This window comes from Rhinoderma darwinii, chromosome 8 (assembly GCF_050947455.1).
Source record: "Rhinoderma darwinii isolate aRhiDar2 chromosome 8, aRhiDar2.hap1, whole genome shotgun sequence".
Lineage (NCBI taxonomy): Eukaryota > Metazoa > Chordata > Amphibia > Anura > Rhinodermatidae > Rhinoderma > Rhinoderma darwinii.
Genome location: NC_134694.1, coordinates 66,503,113 through 66,524,782, shown reverse-complemented (window position 1 = coordinate 66,524,782; position 21,670 = coordinate 66,503,113). Strand labels below are relative to the sequence as shown.

Here is a 21,670-nt window from a genome sequence, read left to right as displayed (position 1 = left end):
CTCTGAAGTCAAGGCTGTTAGGAACAGCCTTAGCTTCAGAGTGATGTTTGGAGACCAGTGGTCTGCGTTCATGTGATCACTGTGAGAACCATTCACAGTGATCACAAAATGTAAGCAAAGTGTTTCTCCTCCCTGTCTCTCCGCACACTTGTTACTTTGTATGAGAAGAGATGGAGAGAGATTTTTACACAATAAAATACGTTTTGTAAAAAAATCATTCACTTTTTGTGTTACCTTATTCTAAGAGCCATAACTTTTTTATTTTTCCATCAATAAAGCCGTGCGAGGACTTATTTTTTGCGTAACGAACTGTAGTTTCAATCATTTCCATTTTTAGGTACATGCGACTTTTTGATCTTTTTATTCAATTTTTTGGGAGGTGAAGTAACCAAACAATTGTGATTGTGGTACGGTTTATTTTTTTTTACGGCGTTCACCGCGCGGGATAAATAACGAAATCATTTTGTAGTTCAGGCCGTTACGGACGTGGAGATACCAATTATGTATAGTTTTTGTTTATCTATTTTTATAAATAATAAAGGACTGATAAGGGAAAAAGGGGGACTTTTTTTTTAAAACTTTTTATTACTTTGTCCCACTAGGGGACTTGAGGGCGGGAGGCCCTGATCGCTATTCTAATACACTGCACTACATGCGTAGTGCAGTGTATTAGAGCTGTCAGCTACTCACTGACAGCAAGCATAGTGGGTCCTGACTTTGTCAGGACCCACTAGGCTACCGTGGATGGCATAGCCGGACGCCATTGTTTGGTGTCCGGTTGCCATAGTTACAATCGCCGGCCGCTATCGTGTAGCAGGCCGGCGATTGTAGCTTAAACCCTAAAAAGCCGCGATCCCTATTGAACGCGGCTTTTAAGGGGTTAATCTGCAGGGACACAGCGATCGGTCCCCGCTGTAGGAGCTGCTGTACGAGACAGCAGCTGTCACAGCTCCTGTATGTGTCGGGAGGACGGCCAAGATGGCCGTTACTCCCGTGACGTACTATTAGGTCATGGAGCGCGAACGATACAGCTACCATGACCTAATAGTACGTCCAGGAGTGGGAAGGGGTTAATGACGCAGCCTAGTTTGGACCATTTTTCAAATCTGACATATTCACTTTGTGGTAATAACTTTGGAATGCTTTTACCTATCCAAGCGATTCTGAGATTTTCTCGTGACACTGGGCTTTATGTTAGTGGTAAAATTTGGTCGATACATTGAGTGTTTATTTGTGAAAAATAGCAAAATTTTTAAATATTTGCATATTTTTTCATTTAAATGTATCTGCTTGTAAGGCAGATGGTTATACAACACAAAATAGTTACTAATTAACATTTCCCATATGTCTACTTTTATGTTGGCATCATTTTCTGAACATTAACCAGCAATTTCTCATATTTTCAAGAAAATTTCAAGAGCGTTTTTTTAGGTACCAGTTCAGTTCTGAAGTGGCTTTGAGGGACCTATGTATTAGAAACCCCCATGAAACACCCCAATTTAAAAACTAGACCACTCGAAACAGCATTTGTTTAGGCATTTCACAGGAATTAATGCAAAGTGGAGGTGAAATTTGCAAATTTAATTTTTATTGAAGAAATTGAATTTTAATCAATTTTTTTTCTGTAACACAGAAGGTTTCACTAGAGAAACACAACCAAATATGTATTGCCCAGAATCTGCGGTTTTTAGAAATACCCCACATGTGGCCCTAGTGTGCAAGTAGACTAAAACACAGGCCAAAGAAGCACCTAGTGCATTTTGGGGCCTCTTTTTTTTTTTTTTTTTTTTTTTATTAGAATATATTTTAGGCACAATGCTGGGTTTCAAGAGGTCTTGTGGTGCCAAAACAGTAGAAATCCCCCAAAAGTGACCCCATTTTGGAAACCACACCCCTTCAGGAAATAATTTTATAGGTGTTGTGACCATTTAGACCCCACAGTTGTTCCACTTATTTGAGTTGGGCTGTGAATTGAAGAGATTCTGTCACCACATTATAAGTGGCCTATATTCTACATAATATGATCGGCGCTGTAATGTAGATTACAGCAGTGTTTTATTTAGAAAAACGATAATTTTTTATGGAGTTATGACCTATATTCGCTTTATGCTAATAATGGACAACTGGGCGTGATTTACTTTTTGACCAAGTGGCTATTGTGGAGAAAAGTGTATGAGGCTGAACAGCATCATACACTTCTCCCCATTCATTTACACAGCACATAGTGATTTCGTTACCGTGAATAGAGATCACTACTAGCCAGTACGTGATGTCTATTCAGAATCCTGACACTTCGGTAACTTTTGTGTGAAATTTACAGCACAGCAAGCGTAATGTTGTTTTAAATGACAGTTTACAGCGAGATTACGCTTGCTGTGCTGTAAATTTCACACATGTTACCGAAGTCTCAGGATTCGGAATAGATATCACTCCTGGCTGGTAGTGAGGTCTATTCACTGTCAGGACACTTCAGTAACAGTGTGTGTATGTGGCTGCAGACCTAGCAAGATCACTGTGCTGTGTAAATGAATGGAGAGAAGTGTATGACGCTGATTGGTCAGCGTCATACACTTCTCTCCACAACGCCCACTTGGTCAAAAAGTGAAACACGCCAGTTGTCCATTAAGAAAGTCATTAGCATAAAGCTAAAATAGGTCATAACGCTGTCAAAAATGATGGTTTTTCTAAATAAAAAACACTGCTGTAATGTACATTACAGCGCAGATCACATCATGTACAATATAGGCCACTTATAATGTGGTGACAGTCTATTTAAAAAAAACACAATTTCGAATAATATGTAGTTTTGGCTCAAAATGTCTTATTTTCACAAGGAATAAAATGGCACATTTTGTTGCCCAATTTAGTTAGGCAATACCCCATTTGTGGTGATAAACTGCCGTTTGGGCCCGTGGGAGGGCTCAGAAGGAAAGGATCGCTATGTGTTCTTTGGAGTCCAGATTTTGCTGGATTGGTTTTCGGTGCCATGTCGCATTTGCAGAGCCCCACAGGTACCAGTACAGTTGAAACCCCTGAGAACTGACCCCATTTTAAAAACTACACCCCTTAAGACATTCATCTAGAGCAGGGGTCTCAAACTCGGCTGGGTAGGTGGGCCGCATATAGAAAAAAATGGGAAGTTGACGTGCCGCATTACTTTCAAATTTGATACAATACAAAATTATTGTTAATCAATTAGTTATTGGAACTACTATATTACTAGAATAATAATACTACATTACTATAATAATAGCGCTAGGTTTAAAATTTGAGATATTTCTCCAGCCCCTTTTTAGATGCTGCCGCAGTGCCCTCTGTGGATGAGGCGGCCGCAGTGCCCTCTGTGGATGAGGCGGCCGCAGTGCCCTCTGTGGATGAGGCGGCCGCAGTGATGTCAGGGGCTTGCCCAGAGCTGGAGTCCCGAAGCAGAGCCGCTTCTGGCACTCTGCCTGGGATTCCAGCTCTGCTCCTGACATCACTGTCCATATATGGACAGAGATGTCAGGGGCAACCCCAGAGCTGGAGTCCCAGGCAGAGCGCTAGTAGGCTCTTCCTGGGACTCCTCCAGCTGTGCTCCTGACATCACTGAGACTCCTGCTCTGGGGAAGCCCCTGACATCATTGTGGATGTATGGACAGCGATGTCAGAGGCTTCCCTAGAGTCCCGGAGCAGAGCCGATAATAGCGCTCTGCCCGGGACTCCGGTCTGGGGAAGACCCTGACACACTGTCCACATATTGGCAGCGATGTCAGGGAATTCCACAGAGTCCCGGAGCAGAGCCTGTACTAGCGCTCTGCCCGGGACTCCACTCTGGGGAAGACCCTGACACACTGTCCACATATGGGCAGCGATGTCAGGGAATTCCAGAGTCTCGGAGCAGAGCCGATACTAGCGGCTCTGTGTCCCGCGTGCCGCAGATGACAGCCCCAGGGGCCGCATGCGGGCTGCGTGCTTGAGACCCCTGATCTAGAGGTATAGTGAGCATTTAGACCCCACAGGTACTGTGTAAAAGATAATGCACAGCAGATGGTGCAGAGTGTCTGATCTATTGTGCCCAGCATGTGCAACTGGAGATATACATCCCATAAACTGTAATGTGGGTTCTCCTGGGTACGGCAATACCCTACATGTTGCTGCTGTTAGCTGCCTGGGCACACGGCAGCGCTCAGACGGGAAAGTTGAGGGGGATAAGCTGTGCGGAGTGCATCAGGGTAAATTATAAATCAAGGCATGTATGATAAATTCTAACACAATCCTTCATACAGAGCCCTGGTTTTTCGGGACACGTGTCACATTGATATATTGTGTCCTCCCTTATCCCCCTCTTCTAGCAGACTTTGCACCTCGTTTGACTTTTTCCCTTCTTGCCAGTTTGGGGAACTTCTCCTGGAAAGTGTTGCCCTGGTACGATGCGTGTGGCCCCGCTTCCAGAAGTAGTAGGTGCCACCCCTTCCTGGTACCTAAAGATTAGGTTCTTGATAACCACCTTTCGAAATTCCAGGAAAGTTCCCGTCTGGCCTGCACATCGACGTAGCACGTACACATTGTACAATGCCATCTGTATGATGTGCACGGCCAGCTTCTTATACCACACCATCGATTTCCGCATGACGTTGTAGGGCTACAGGACTTGACCTGACATGTCCACCCATCCCATGTATCTATTGTAGTCTGGTTTGGGGGTCTCTGTACTGGTACATGGGTACTAGTGTGGCATCTCTCTTGTCTTGTACTTGACACACAATATGTTGCTGCTGGATTGTGCCCTGCTCTCACCCCTTCTGAGTGTTTGCCCAAGCATTGTATTAGGGAGGCCTCTCAGATTTTCTTCTAGCAGTGCCGCATACCGCAGGACTTCTGGAAGCGAGGCAGTTGAAGAGTGGGACACTGGTATAAAAGTTATCCAGGTAGAGGTGGTAACCCTGGTCCAGCAGTGGGTGCACCAAATCCCACACAATTTTTGCATTAATTCCCAGTAAGGGGGGGCATTCTGGGGGCTGAATACTGGTGTCCTTCCCTTCATATATTCTAAATCAACAGAAATACACTTCTCGGGGGTATATGCTTTGGCAAACCAGGCACTGAAATGTTCTAATAGGGCTCTTGGTTTATACAAACAGTCAAAACTGGGGTCATTTCGGGGTGGGCACTGCTCATTATCAGCATAATGTAAGAAGCGAAGTATTGCCTCATAACGCATCCTGGACATGGCCACGCGGTACATCGGGGTGTGGTATAACATGTCTGTACTCCAGTAGGTCCTAATGGACAGCTTTTTCAGAAGCTCCATGTTCAAGAGCAGTCCCCAGAACTTGCCCAACTCTGCTGCATCTACAGGAGTCCACAATGTGGAGTCAATAATGACAACCGCATCTGAATTGTTTTAGAAGGAGGGGGGGCCCCCTCTCACCTCACTGGCACACCCGCATTGCAATTGCGGGGTGCCGGTTTTTGTTTTCTGTTAGGCCATACCAGAGGCATTTTTACACTGACAGGCATAATACACTGCAATACAAAAGTTGCAGTTTGGCCTCTAACATTGTGGCAATCATCTTTGATTTTAATATGTATTTTTGTAATGTTTTATAAGTATTAGTGTGGTGTTGACTCTATTTGTAGGTCTTTATTTTCATTTTAATGAGTCACCACCGGTGATATCATGCAGTATTGGGCTTTTGTATGCCCCTCCCCCCATATATGATATGTTACATAAAATATCTATTAGATTATGTTTAAGAGAGGGGAGAGGGACTTTGGTTGTTCTCCATATTGATTTAATAAATTATATGTACCCCAAAAGCTGCTATTAAAAAATACAACTTGTACCGCAGAAAAAAAGTCCTTAAACAGCTATGTCGACACAAAAATGAAAGAGTTATAGCTCTTTGAATGCGACGATGGAAAAACTTAAAAAATTGCTTGGTCGTTAAAGGGGTTATTCTATTAGGGACATTTTCCACAGGATATGTCATGAATGTCAGATAGATGCGGGTCCCATCTCTGGGGCCTGCACCAATCTCTAGAACGGGCCCCCCTAAACCCAGTTCTAGCTTTTTGTGCTCACGCTGGCTCCCGGCCATTTCCTGGTTATATGGTTTGGAGTTACGGAAACCGAGAAACTCGCTGAGCTATACGATTTCCGTAGCTTCCATAGTAGCGAATGACAGTTACGGAAGCAGCGTAGCATGTGAGCTTCACGGTTTCCGTATCTACCATACATCTCTATGGGGCTTACAGAAACAGTGTAGCTCAGCGAGAAATCAGCCGGAAGGCCCCGCTCTAGAGAGGTGCGGGTCCCAGAGGTGGGACCCGCATCTGTCACATTTATGACCTACCCTGTGGATAGGTCATAAATGTCCCTCGTGGGAAAACCCCTTTAAGGGGTTAAAGGGAGTTTGTCACCAGAATTTGGCCTATAAAAGCAGCAGCATAGTAATATAGTGTAGCCTCACCTGAGTATAATTCTGTTTTTCCTTTTTCAGATGAGCGGCTCCGTTGCAGAAATATTTTTATTTATTCTTTTTATGCAAATGAGCTACTTGGAGCAACGAAGGCGTCACCGTTGCTTCAAACAGCGCTACCTTCTATCCCCAGTCTGTCTGTCCGTCCTTCTCTGATTGACATGGCTAGTCATTCTCCTGAGCGCGCTTCTGAATCGGCGCACACGCAGTACAGCACTAAAGTTTCACGGGTCGCATTGGCTTGCTTGCGCTGATTACGTCACTCTGTACCCGGTTTAGTGTAACCTGACGTTAAGAGGTTAAAAGGACTGTATCATCAGAAAATGACATTTAAATCAGGTTTATATATTATTATTTTTTTATTTTTTTTATGTGACTGACCACATAAGAAATCTTGAAATATTAGTTTTCACACTGAACACCAGAGCAGTCACAAAAAGCTGATATTTGCTGTTCGCTCACTTGTCAGTAGTTTATAGAGGCACAGGATAAGGAGAATCATCTCATTATGATTAGAGGGTGGGCAACTTAATACCCACTGTAGATCAGGCTGCGTATGTATCTCCCCATGTCTCTGCGGGAGGGGCTGGGCTAAAAATCTAAAATGTCACTATAAAATATCTACCATTCATTTCAGCTGCCATAAAGTGCACACACCTTGTAATACAAGACATATTTCCTTTTAAATTCATATTTATTTCCCCCCTTTCTCCAAGGAGCAAAAACGCAGTGAAAGAGCTCGTCGCACGGATACCCTGCCCTCCTCTGAAAGCAGTAAGTGTATACTAGAAGATATGTAAAGCATACTGTAAGTGTGCAATGTGAATGTACAAAGTGGCAGCCACAAGGAAAGCTTTCGAATTGTACTAAAGGCTGGCATTGTGTTCTTGCTACAGATTTCTAGTGTGGGGATAACAACAATACCATATGTTATTGTAACAATCTGAAATTTGTTTCACCCTGTTGACTTAGTAGTTAAAGGGGTTGTCCACCTTCTGATGACCTAGCCACCGGATAGGTCATCAGTATGTCATCGGTACGGGTCCGACACCCGGACCCGCACCGATATGCCGCTCAGGTGTCGGACCCCCACAGATCATGTACTGATGACCTATCCGGTGGATAGGTCATCCGTTGTCAGAAGGTGTAAAACCCCTTTAAGTAGATATTCTGGAGCTGCATTAGTTTAAACTGTATAAAGAGTAGCTCGATTACATGTGGCAAATCGCTTGAGATATCTGTAGACCATTTGGGCCCCATATACCAATTCAGTAAACATTGTATAACATTGGAATAGTATATTTTACGTACCAAAAAAAACTTCAAACTTTCATCTTCTCATTGGGAACAGAGGTGGGGTTGCAAAAGGATTATTAAATGTATTATTTTTTTATATATATATATATATTTTTTTTTATAACCTCTGACTTTTAAGTATTCATATTATAGTGACTGCTATTTGGAGATCTTTAAAAAGCAAAAACATTGTTTTAGGCTATTGACATGAATGTGTGTTATTCAGTGCAGATTTCTGATGAAGATTCAGATGCTATGGTGGATGACCCAAATGATGAGGACTTTGTACCCTTTAGAACTAGACGCCCAACTCGCATGTCTCTCCGTAACCAGTTGCCACCACGTCCTCCCAAACCAGCACTAACAAAAATGTCCTGTGCTCATTGCCGGACCCCCTTACAGAAGGGACAGACAGCGTATCAGCGCAAAGGACTGCCCCAACTCTTCTGTTCTTCAACTTGTCTTACTACCTTCTCTAAGAAACCACTGTGTAAGAAGATCTGCACTTTCTGCAAGAAGTAAGTCATGTGATATTACGGTTAATATCAGGGCATAGTTTGAGTTCGCTGGCGAGGCAGATAACTAGTATGTTGATGTTGTGTTCTTTTGTTCCTTTATTGTTTTTTCTTACTGTGCTGGATGCAGCCCTGTTCATGTGCTGTATTCATTTTAGGGACATTCGTAACTCCAAAGAATCTGTGGTTGCTCAGACTGGTTCTGGATTCCAGGAATTTTGCTCAAATGCCTGTCTCTCACTGTATGAAGCACAGCCACGATCTAGTTCCCAGAGCTCATCCGATGTTCCTGATATCATAAAATGCAGCATCTGTCACAAAAGTGGTGAGGTGAGGATCAAACAACCTTTTAATGCCAGAATTCTACCTGCAGAAATGCAATACACGGTATAACCGTATATGCAGGACAACAGACTTTCTCTTATTATAGTAGGAAATAAAAATTCTTGTAATGTTTTGGAAAATGTCAGGTGTCGTGCACAAGAGATGCCTAAAAACAGTGTTGGATGCCACATGATTATCTCTGTTCATGACCGCTGCATTTATTTTATGTAATAAGTACTGTCCTGTTCAGTTTAACAGCTCTTCACCTTGTATTAGGAAGTTTGTAATTGTAGTAGCAATTCACAAATATATTTGCATTAGTAAATATGTACTTTTTAATAACCAGAGATGTCTGAATGGACAAGTGCAGAAATTCATAAATTCCCGTGTCTAGATTCTGATAACCGGTATTGTTTCATGGTAAAGTATACCTCCAGTGAGAAAGCTCTGTGCACCTCAGCGTGTAAATACAAGCTTCTGATCTAGAATAAAAAAATTATTGCTCTATGTTGTTTATCTGCTTCATACATTTGCAGGGTGCGCACTCCATTCATTCTAACATGGGGCAGAGTAGGAGGAGACTTAGAGAACCTTCTTTATTTCTTATGTGCGAGAGATCACACAGTCTAGTCCTTGTCTGCCGAGAGCTAAAGAGTGAGAGCGTGCGCACGCACAGCTCCAAGCTGCTCGTGTGCGTGCACACACACTCCTCACCCAGCTCTTGCTGTAGCACTGTCCTTAGCTGATTGGACAGTGTCACAGCGATATTACACGCCCCCTTGCCATTACAGGCCCCATTGACCGTTCAGGGGGTTATTTAAATATTGAGCGCCAAATATAACACCACCGAAATCTAAATAATGGAGAAAGATGGGAAAAAATATGTAAAGTGCCCCAGGGTTTGTGCAGCCCTGCCCATTACATGCTGCACGTGTATGGGAAGATGAAAGGTTCTCTTTAAATCACTGTAGACCTTTAATTCCAACCTGGAGATATAGAATGAGTGTGTGAGATGTCTAAAAACTTGGATATCTTGCCCAAACGGAGAATTGGAAAATGTCTGTTTGTGGTCTTGTGATCACAGCACCATCGACACTGAATAAAGCAGGCAGTGTGACCAGTGTAATCTGAGCTAGCGGGCTTTTAGACAGAGTGGCTGTGCCCGGGCTACAGCTTCACTGTATCGAAAATGACAGGCAGTAATAGCTCCCTTTTTATTTTTTTGAGTTGAAGGTAGAGGTCTGATGCACAAGCGGCCAAGTTTTGAAGGCAAAGGCTCCGCATGTACTGCCTACCTGGAGAATTATGCTTCAATGTTATATATTTCATTCTTATTACAGATTCAACATGAAGTCAGTAATGGAAGTGTAGTCCACAGGCTCTGCAGTGATACCTGTTTTACCAAATTTCGAGCCACCAAAGGTCTGAAAACAAACTGCTGTGACAACTGTGGCATATACATATATAACAAAGGTTTACCACTTGAGTATCTGTTCCACGAAGGTCAGCAGAAGCGGTTCTGTAATGCGGCCTGTTTAAACAACTACAAGAAGGTGAGTATAGTTTTGTAATAACATGTAAATCGAAAGATGGTAGTATTTGTGTTATGTCCTAGTTCCAGAATATATCGGGTATATGTATCCAGAACTTTTAAATTGACATAATACATGTAAGGCTACACATTTTAATTTCTGTCTGGAAACGTCGAGGCGAAGCCTGTAACCGTCCTTGATGGAGCGCAAACAGCCTTTTACAGTGCTGAGAACATTTAGATTAAGGCCTGTATATGGGGGGAGGGGTGTTCCAATTGTAAACAGGTAACTGATATTTTATCTTCAATACCCCTATTGAAAGCAAAGAGACAAATCTTTCCCAAGCCAGGTTCTCTAACTATTTTAATTAGGAGAGCTCCAAAGCCCGTGTAGTATGTAACAAAAATCTGACTAAAGCTGCTAAACAATCTGCCAAAGAAATTAAAATAGAAGTCATTTTACTGACTTGCCTAAAGATGAGAAATAGGATCATACGAAAGAGCCATTCTGGAAGATGGAAACCTGTTCCATTGCTTGAAACAGAAACAGAACTTTTTTTGAACAAATCGTGATTTGTTATGGTTACAATTATAGTGTTTAATCATTATATCAGAAAATGCATGTGCAGCAGTGAACATGAGCATGTGCAGCAGTGAACATGAGCATGTGCAGCAGTGAACATGAGCATGTGCAGCAGTGAACATGAGCATGTGCAGCAGTGAACATGAGCATGTGCAGCAGTGAACATGAGCATGTGCAGCAGTGAACATGAGCATGTGCAGCAGTGAACATGAGCATGTGCAGCAGTGAACATGAGCATGTGCAGCAGTGAACATGAGCATGTGCAGCAGTGAACATGAGCATGTGCAGCAGTGAACATGAGCATGATTTAGAACTGTGGGATTGTGAAAAATTATTCCCATCATTTTATATATTAATTACATTCAGCCTCCCAAAAGTAAAACGCAAATTATCCTGTCAATATTCAGCTTAAGAATTTAGGGTGGAGAGTTAAGACTGGTGCCATGCCTTATTAAGAATCAAGCTGGAGTAAGATGCACACCACTCTTAATAAATTTGTCAGCTGTCCGTGCGCCACTGAATGAGATCTACGTCAGCCAGGACCTGGCGTAGATTTCAGCTATAATTTATAATTTGTCAGTTTCTGGTATAATTCTAGTAAATGCATTGGGCTGCGAGTAACCACACCCCTTCCCCCTAAACACCAACCCACTTTTTAAAAAATTGTTGCGAGTGGTGGAAACTATAAGTTGAAATTTATTTATTTTTTACTTTTAATCCATTTGCAACATTTCTACGGTAGAAAACTGGCAGACACGTTGTTAAATCCCCATTAAACTTGTGTTTTAACAACTTTTTACGCCTACCCCAAAAAGCTGTAAAAAAACAAATGCAAATTTAATAGAATGTTTTTGTATGCATATTAATAAAAATAAAAAAAAAGTTTGTGCAATTTTCCCCATTTTTGGTGATTTCATATATTCGTGCAGCCTAGGACACTATTGATAGAGCTCCCCATTGACTTTTACAGGAAAGAATTCTCTGAAACCCACATATCAAATAGAACAGGCAAATGGTCTTTAGTCCAAAGCTATAATCTTGTCTATTACCATGTTCTGAATGTGTGTAATAAATTCACAATTTCTATATCTTTCACAGAAAAACACAAAGGTTTACCCATGTATGTATTGCAAAACACTCTGCAAAAATTTTGAAATGCTCTCCAATGTGGACAAGACTGGCCGTGTGGGTCTGTTCTGCTCCATTTGCTGCATTACCTCTCATAAAGTCAAACAGTCTGGAATACCAGGTGAGACACTTGTTTTAGATTGCACCTTTTTATATATAAATTATTGTACCTTATTCCATTGTAGCATTCAGCAGCCTATATGGTTATTTTCACCATTTCACTGCCAGGCACAGAATCTTCCCTTTCATATGATACTAAGCTTTAAGGTTCAATATTCGGGGTGCAGCCCTGTATTCGAGTCGATGAGCAGGATGAGAAGTTTTAGTGTGTGTGTGTGTGTGTGTGTGTGTGTGTGTGTGTGTGTGTGTGTTGTCACATGTCACAAGGATATACAGTCAGTGAGGGTCAGACTACCTGGATCCCCAAAGAGCATGAAGGGACCTGCAGCACTGGTTTAGCACTGCGGCCGGTTCAAAGGGATTGCTGCAGTGCAAGGAACTGCAACACATCTCCCTTTTCAAGTGAATGGGAAAAGAAGGATGTATTTGATTGGATGTTCGGTTTATTTTGTGTTCAAGAGGAACTGCATGCCAAAATGTTATAATGATGAAAATCCTATTGACACCAGTGAGGAACTGGGCTTGATAATTCTAGGACTTAAAGAGGCTCTGTCACCAGATTTTGCAACCCCTATCTGCTATTGCAGCAGATAGGCGCTGCAATGTAGATTACAGTAACGTTTTTATTTTTAAAAAACGAGCATTTTTGGCCAAGTTATGACCATTTTTGTAATTATGCAAATGAGGCTTGCAAAAGTCCAAGTGGGTGTGTTTAAAAGTACAAGTCCAAGTGGGTGTGTATTATGTGCGTACATCGGGGCGTTTTTAATACTTTCACTAGCTGGGCGCTCTGATGAGAAGTAACATCCTCTTCTCTTCAGAACGCCCAGCTTGTGACAGTGCAGATCTGTGACGTCACTCACAGGTCCTGCATCGTGACGGCCACATCGGCAGCAGAGGCTACAGTTGATTCTGCAGCAGCATCAGCGTTTGCAGGTAAGATCGACTTACCTGCAAACGCTGTTTCTGCTGCAGAATCAACTGTAGCCTCTGGTGCCGATGTGGCCGTCACGATGCAGGACCTGTGAGTGACGTCACAGATCTGCACTGTCACAAGCTGGGCGTTCTGAAGAGAAGAGGATGTTACTTCTCATCAGAGCGCCCAGCTAGTGAAAGTATTAAAAACGCCCCGATGTACGCACATAATACACGCCCAGTTGGACTTTTACTTTTAAACACACCCACTTGGACTTTTGCAAGCCTCATTTGCATAACTACAAAAATGGTCATAACTTGGCCAAAAATGCTCGTTTTTTTAAAATAAAAACGTTACTGTAATCTACATTGCAGCGCCTATCTGCTGCAATAGCAGATAGGGGTTGCAAAATCTGGTGACAGAGCCTCTTTAAGAGGACCGGTCATCATCGCCTTGGAAACCTCATGAAGTAATAATAGGACACCAAAATATATAACCTTTCTCAAATAAATATAGTAAATCGTAAAATTAACAAATTTCCTCTCTAATTTAGTGATGCGCTTTGACTCTTTAAGGTCTCATGCACACGGACCTGTCCGTAACAACGGCCCGATTGCGGGCACGGCCGGCCGCCGACACTCGCAGGCCGCATTTTCGTCCGTGTTTCCATACAAAGTATGAGAGCACGGCCTGCAAAAAAACAAAAAGTAGGACATGCTCCACATTTCCCGGCGCGGTTCTACAGCACGGACACCCTTCCGCAGCGATACGGAAAGGTGTTCGAGGCTAATAGAACCGAACAGGTCCGCAATTACGGAGTTTTGTTACGGTCGTGTGCATGGGGCATAAGATAGGGTGATGAACTCTGCTCTACACAAGCAGCAGCACAGTTTGTCTTACAGATTTAACTGCTGTGTGAGAAGTCATGCTCTAAACTGGGAGAGTTCACTGTGTGGGGGAGACTGAGTGTGCAGCATGTAACACAGGGGAGATGGGGGCTTCTATCTTACTTGCTGGATGTAGTTATATTAGCATCAATTTAAGGGTATGTTTACACAGGGGCTTTTAAGCTGAAAAATCACGTTCTGAATCTTCCTCCAAAATCAGCGTGTTTTCCAGGCTGATTTAGATGCTGTTTTTCAGCACGTTTTTTAAAAAATCAGCCCGCTGAAGGTTTTAACTTGGCACGCTCACTTTAGTGTTCAGTTTTTGGCGCTTTTCAGCTCACAAACCGCGCCAGAAGCATTCAGTGCTGTTTATTTAGCTTCCCAATCATTTCAATGGGGAGTTTCAGTCAGATTCTCCTCCAAGATAGGCCATGAGGCGCTGATTCCCATTGAAAGCAATAGTAGGCAAAAGCGAAGCGTTTTCAGCACTGCTTCAGACGGTGAATCCGCTTGCAAAAAATAGCAGTGTAAACTGCCTAAGATGGGTGTTATGGCAGGAGGAGGTTAAAAGCAGCAGAGGTAAATCCTGTGACCGCTTTCGCCTCAGTGACTGCTGCTGGCTGTGTGTGTATGTAGAGAGATGCTCAGATTAAAGGGGTTAGTGTACTCCTTGCAGTTTGAGTACACTCACTAATATACATTCCGGTCCCCTGTCGCACTGATTCTGAAATTTTCATCGCTTTTTTAGAGTGCTGCCGGGGGAACGGGAGTCTAGTTGCAGTCGTCTTTCATGACGATACGACTCTACGTGATGTCACCGGCCCCGCTGTACTCCAATGTAATCGATGTACTACTGCTTATACATAGAGTACAGCAGGGCTGGTCACATGAGTCGTATCGTCATCAAAGAAGACTGTGCAACTACACCAAGTTTCCCGGCAGCTCTATAAAACCTATGAAAATCTCAGAATCCGCGCAATGCGGAACCGGAATGTAAATGCTGCAGTGAGTACACTACTAATAAATTTTGGTCCACACATGACCCCTTTAACCATTTACAATCAGCAGTCTCCTCCTCTAGCAGATTGACCCTTTTATAAGTAGTACTATTATTTTCTAGCAGTGCTGCATTATACACAGGGAAAACTTACTGCATGGCTGATAAATAAAAAATATTGTGTATAAAGTACTGGACAGACTACTGGCTAAAGTGGAGGACATGTTTTTTCCCCTCATCAACCATTAGGGAATGCATTGGAGAATTCACCAGAATGAAAGGAATTGGCCACATTCTAGAAAAATTTCCAAAATGGCCTAAATTGCTGTGTTGTGACACGGGCTCCCTTAACTATCCACATTGCTTACCCCTGTGCTTCATTTGAAGGTCTCCTTCCCTTGGTTTAGGGGTATGAACAGAGTCAATAATCCCTGTCCACACCTCTCATGAAGGGCGCGGTCACGTGATTAACCCACATGACCGGCTGCATGCTCATCTGCTCGCGCACTGAACATGTTCAGGACATACATATACAAGAAGCAGAGTCTCCTGTGTTTGTGTAAGGGCTGTACGCGTTAAGCACCGGTGCAGAAGAGCATGCAGCCTGGGAGGTTTTCATGTGGGTTAATTCCGTGACCGGCGCCATCATGAAAGGTGACGGTTTACTGTCGTTGTCCACTGGTAAAACCCCTCTAAACCAAGGGAAGCCAGGGATGTTCAAATGCAACACAGGGGTAAGCTATGCTAGTTTTGAGGGTACTGTGTCTCAACACCACAATTTAGGACGTTTTAAGCATTTTTGTAGAAAGTGGCCAACCCCTTTTTAATTCACCAGGTTTCAGATTTGTTTTTGGGGAATTTGAGAAAACTAGGGGAATCGATTCTCTCATTGTATTCTACGGAGCAGCAAATCGACAAACAGGTGAAATTAATTCGCTCAACCCAAATCCTGGCCATAACTGAGCACAAGACTATAATCAGCCCTCCCCTTACTGTTGGCATCTCCCAGAGAATCTCAAACCTGTGTACCTGTAAGGCATTTTTCACACACTACGGATTTTGTTTGCGTTTTTAAGCCAAAACCAGATTGGATCCAGGAGAGCAGACCTATAAGGCCTTCCTTTATGTATTTATTCTGTTTTAGGTTCCATTCCTGGTTTTGGCTTGAAAAATAATGGCAAAGTCTGCATCAAATCTGCACTGTGTGAACAGCGCCTAAGCATGTATTGAGACCTTTTTGGTGTGGTTAAAACTGCATCCAAAAGACGCAACCGCGTCAAAAACCACACCAAATTCTGGTAAAAACACATGCGGTTTTAAAATAATGCGTTTTTTTTTTTTTGTTTTTTTTATGTGGGTCTTAACCGCACCTCAATGCCCAGATCCAACCTAATGTGGAGGGAAGTCTGCAGATCTGTTAAGAATTATCACCATATTCTCATTTCATCTCTTGTCACTTTTTGTGTCTTTCTCCGAACGTATTGGTCTTTTTTAAATGTCTAAACACTCTCCCCCCCCCCCCCTATTTTATATATTTTTCTTTAATTTACAAATAACCTGCAACGGTCACAAATAACAATATTCCAATCGACCGTGAATATTTCTTGCAATCCAAAAGTAAAGACCCATACATACGCAAACAGATTATAGATGTACAAGGAGTGCAAAAGGCAGCTTCTATACCCGTATCTTGACAGCAATGCTTTCTCCTTTGTGCTTTATTAGTTCTTTAACACTCCCTATACAAGTACAATGTAGTTGTGTTTTCTTTATATACATACATTTTTCTTTGTGCTATTTCTGTTTAAAAGATGAGCTATTTCTCCCTTTTTTATTCTTTTAAACTCCATTCTTTCAATTGCTCCTTTAGGCCCTGTGCGACCTTGCAGCCTATGTAGACGCAGTCTGTCAGAACCAGCATACTACAACAAAACCGAACGTGTTCTTTACCAGTTCTGCAGTCCCAGCTGCTGGACCACCTTTCAGGTAGCTATCATGTAGTTGCTCTTTAGTCTTATTGTAGGCATTTGACATAATGTGGAATACCTGATGCAAATTATGTTTTTTAGCAAACGTAAAATATTTTAGATATACAAGACGCAGTTTAAAAAAAGAATGGTTTCTTGGGTCATTCAGATTCGCATATTGGGGCAGTTTTACGGTCTTAAGTTTTAGACGGTGTAAACTTGCGCCAATTTTAGTTGTGCATGCTATATGATAAATTAGACATGCTTGACTTCTAGTTGACTTAATTTACACCAGTTTTTGGCGCACAGTGTTGCATTTTAAGGCATTCCCCTTGTAAAGCATGTCTAAAACAGTCAATAAATGTGGCAGGCACAGCATGTACGCGAGAATTCTAGCTCAATTTGAATAGCAAATCTGCCCCATTGTACCCATGTTTAACTAGCCGTATTCCACTTGTAACATCCAGAGCACCTCCTTTCCTTTTCTATCGCACCAAACTTACAGTACCATAAAGATCTATGGCTCTATACGTTCCATTCTGTAGGGCCGTGGAAGGTGTGGGTTTTACTTCGGGCTGGGCAATTAATCAGAAAAAAAAACAAATCGAAATTCAGCGCAGATAACAGACATCCTCTTGCGCCTTTTTTTTGGGGGTTCGGTTATGTCCTGGTTTCAATTTTATCTACGTCCTGAGGACGTGGAACAGTTGAATCCAAAGGTGGTTCAGTGATCTGTCCGCTCCCTGCTCCACCATTCACTATGTAACGCCAGCCAAGTTGCAGCGACGTCATCGCACCTGTCTGCTCTGAGATGCAGAGGCCGGAAGAGAACTGCTGAGGGATCTCCTCCACTCGTTGTGGGAACGGGGTTAGGGGAGTATGTATTTTATTATTTTTGTTAGGCACCATGGGGGCATTATACTAGATGTGGGGGGCAGCTATAAGGGCATTATACTGCGTTGGGGCAGCCACAGGGGCAGCTATAGTGGCATTATACTGCATGGAGGGCAGCTATAGGGGCATAATACTAAGGGGGGGGGTCATTATACTGTGTGGGAGCAGCTATTGGGGCATTATATTGGTTTGGAATGCATGCAAGTAGGGGGAGTGCCATAAATGATTGTAATCAAGGTTACATGTTCAATTAATTGTGATTTTGATTTAGGTCATAATCTCCCAGCCCTAGTACAATGGGCTAGTTGTGAAAACAGCGAAAGGGTAGTTCACATCTGACATTTATGGCATAGCCACAGGGTATGCAGTAAATGTACGATAGATGCTGGTCCCACATCTCTAGGACCTGCGTCATTCTGTAGAACGGGGGCCCTCTGACTCTGTTCTACCTTCTGTTGCTGGGCTCCTTAACTCATAATCACTTCTGTGGGAGTTCCAGAAACAGTGTAGCAAACTCCCTTGGCTGATTCCAGACAAACCGGCCTCCTCGTAACTCAGTGACTGGGTTTTCCAGAAACAACCACGTGCATTTTGCTACACGGTTTCTGGAACGCCCACAGACGTTAATAGGAATTACGGAAACCGCGCATCACAGTGAGCTACCCTGTTTCTTGATCTCGGGAGCTGCGGACATAGTGAAGCTCGTTGCATTGTTTATCGGAACTTTACTTTTACTAGAGTTCCAAAAACAGCATAGAAAAACGTGCTCCGGTGTTTTTGGAAAAACAAGCAACCTCGTAACTCGGTAGCTGCAGCACATCTAAGGCAGAACGTAGGATTAGAGGTCAGGGGGCCCCATTATAGAGATAGGTGCGGTCCTAGGGTTGGAACTCGCATCTGTTGAACATTTATGGCATATCCTTTGAATATGCCGTAAATGTCTGTGGGTAATATACATTTAAGTTTTAAATTTGCATTATAAAAACTGCATGCGTTTTACCGCAAATCGTTTTGCAATACAATTTTTGCCTCTCCGGTTAATACAGGTGAAGCACATTGAAACCATGTGCCTTACTTCTAATTTTTGAAGGCATGGATTGGTGATCTGTTAATCATTTAAGTGTCATGTCTTTTAGCGTACCAGTCCAGAGGGGGGAATCCATCTGAATTGTCATTATTGCCACAACATGTTTACCGGCAAACCAGAGATCTTGGATTGGCAGGTAAGAGCTTGTCACTTGACCATGAAAATATGAATCTTGGTTAGAACAGTCACACATTTTGATCAATATAACTTCATTTGTACAGGACCATGTGTATCAGTTCTGTTGTAAAGATTGCTGTGAGGACTACAAGCGCCTTCATGGAGTGGTGTCACAGTGTGAATATTGTAAGCAGGAAAAAATCCTACACGAAAAGATACGTTTTTCAGGCGTGGAAAAGAATTTTTGCAGTGAGGGTAAGTAAACAACGGACCACATTTTACAAAGAACCTTTCACCTGCCCATATATGTGCAGCTGAGTGCACCGTGTAATAGGCATTGCTGCACAAACCATGACTGACTTTAATTTTTTTTTCTATCCTCAGTTATTTAGATATCAGTGCCGTTATATTTGGCGCCCGATATGTAAATAACCCCCTAAACCGTCAATGTGGCGTGTCAATGGCATGAGGCGGTTTACTTATCGCTGTGACGCTGTCCAATCCGCTACGGAGAGCGTCACAGCGGCTTGTGCTGTGTGATCTCTCTCACTCCGTCTGATAAGAGCTGGAGAGAGGAGAGCGTACGTACAGCGCCGCCTCGGATCAGAAGAGGAAAAAAGAATGTGAATTCTTCTTCTGCTCCGTGGCGGTGGGAGTATAGTCGGCAGCGGCGTCTAAGCGGAGTGCGCATGCTTGCCTCACAAAGCATTTCAACCAATCATTTCAGTAAGTAGGACCAAGAGTATATCCGAAGACATTGTGAGATTACGAAGAGCCTGTCCCCAGGGCTCCTTCCCTTTAGATTCAGACGTGAACTTTTGGAGCACAATTCTGCCACCAGATGCCCCTGTGATGTGTGACTTTAAGACATCTTTCATACTACTGTAAGGCGATAATATTGCTTATTTCACAAACTAGCCTGTCTGAGTGATCAGTCAGTGTCTTCTGCAGGGTTTTTCCCTAGCTACCATTAAACCTCTGCTAGTCACCGACTACTTTTGTTTGCCACCTTTAACTTTCTCGAAGAAGAGTCTTTTTTTCTATAGGTAATGATGGATGCAGTGGAGATGTCTGTCTGAGTGGTTTCTCAGTGCTGTTTATCTCTGGTTTCTTCAGGTTGTGTGCTGCTATACAAACAGGACTTCACCAAGAACCTAGGCCTTTGTTGTATAACCTGTACATACTGTTCTCAAACCTGTCAGCGAGCAGTCACCGAAGAGCTGGATGGTAGCACATGGGATTTTTGCAGTGAAGAATGCAAGAGCAAGTATCTACTGTGGTACTTCAAGGTACAAATACATCACTACACTGGAATATGTAGAGATTAACCATTAGACTAGTATTATTCTTATGTATGGTTTGTGCCATTGTAACTAAAACGTATAGTTACGAAATACATTTTGGTAAATGGGCCCCAGTGAGACACCCCATGACTGCGTTTATAGCTTACCAGATTAGAACATGAAAATGGCTACTAATTAAATTTACTTTGTTTTCATCTAAAATGACAGTATGACACTTTATTGTTTCTCTACAGGCAGCACGTTGTCACGCCTGCAAACGTCAGGGCAAATTGGTAGAAACTATTCACTGGCGTGGAGAAATAAAACATTTCTGCAATCAACAATGTCTGTTACGTTTCTATAACCAACAAAATCAGCCTAATCTAGACACACAGAAAGGGCCAGAAAGCCTGCTTCACAGTAAGAAAGGTACATGAACATTCAAGATCTCCTGGCTCCCCTGAAGTTTTATTTTTTTACTCCCCCACCTTCTAGTAGCAATGCCGTTGTTGTCGTTGTTATTATTATTATTTAAGGTTCGTGGAAAAGTCACTACTTGTCACGAAGGGTGACCATTTCTATACAGTGCTGCACTATTTCTGCAACAAGAAAAAAAATAAAGTATGAACAAAAGCTTAGGCTCCATCAAGCTATTTTTATTTTTCAAACTGAATCTTCTTAATCGCTCTAGGTCAGAATACTGGATCCAAACCCCCAGCAAGTACGCAGCAAAAAACAGAGACTAACGCAGTAAGTAAAATAATTAAAATTGTGCCGTTCGAAATGGAGAACTAGAGAGGAACCCGATTAATATCAACTGACAGTGAGTGTCCCTCGTCCAGATCCCAGTATAAAAGCTTCTCCAGCTGTATAACCATTATTTCCCCCAGGACAGCTGCACCCTCCCTATTTAGGTGCAGCAATATCTGACAGAGCAGTCTACCCAGTTCTCTGTGAACTAAAACCCTTCCTCCTTGCACCAATTTCTAAGCAAAATATTAACTTAGAGACTCTGTCACCACATTATAAGTGCCCTATCTCCTACATAAGGAGATCGGCGCTGTAATGTAGGTGACAGCGGTGCTTTTTAGAAAAACAATCTATTTTTACCACATTAGGAGCGATATTAGCTTTATGCTAATTAGTTTCTTAATGCCCAAGTGGTCGTGTTTTTACTTTAGACCAAGAGGGCGTTGTTCAGAGGAAAGCGTAATCTTGCGAGATTTCGCTGTAAATGACAGGTTACAGCGAGATTACACTTTGCTCTGCAGTAAGTACCAAACAAACGTTAATGAAGTGCAGGGATTGTGAATAGACATCCCGTCCTGTCTGGAAGGAATGTCTATTCACTGTCTAAACACTTCAGTAACGTTAATATGTCAGTATAAGACAGCACATCGTGAACAACCCAGTGTCACTATGCGCTGACTAAATGAATGGAGAGAAGTGCTTGATGCTGATTGGTCAGCGTCATATACTCTGTACAATGCCCACTTGGTCTGAAGTAAAAACACGTCCACTTGGGCACTGCTGTCACCTAAATTATAGCGCCCATCTCCTTTAT

General features: G+C 42.7%; 1 protein-coding gene across 5 annotated transcripts in view; it reads left to right on the top strand.

Annotated features, from left to right (window-relative positions):
* The window catches only part of ZMYM3 (zinc finger MYM-type containing 3), a 153,492-nt gene that overhangs the window by 118,721 nt on the left and 13,101 nt on the right, over positions 1 to 21,670 (top strand). For all 5 annotated transcript variants that reach the window (XM_075835694.1, XM_075835692.1, XM_075835697.1 and 2 more), the window contains 11 exons: positions 7,178 to 7,235; positions 7,984 to 8,275; positions 8,431 to 8,602; positions 9,937 to 10,149; positions 11,809 to 11,959; positions 16,629 to 16,744; positions 18,756 to 18,842; positions 18,928 to 19,078; positions 19,940 to 20,112; positions 20,361 to 20,535; positions 20,798 to 20,856. In XM_075835694.1, coding sequence (XP_075691809.1) covers positions 7,178 to 7,235; positions 7,984 to 8,275; positions 8,431 to 8,602; positions 9,937 to 10,149; positions 11,809 to 11,959; positions 16,629 to 16,744; positions 18,756 to 18,842; positions 18,928 to 19,078; positions 19,940 to 20,112; positions 20,361 to 20,535; positions 20,798 to 20,856 — 1,647 coding nt within the window. The remainder of the gene's footprint in view (positions 1 to 7,177; positions 7,236 to 7,983; positions 8,276 to 8,430; positions 8,603 to 9,936; positions 10,150 to 11,808; positions 11,960 to 16,628; positions 16,745 to 18,755; positions 18,843 to 18,927; positions 19,079 to 19,939; positions 20,113 to 20,360; positions 20,536 to 20,797; positions 20,857 to 21,670) is intronic.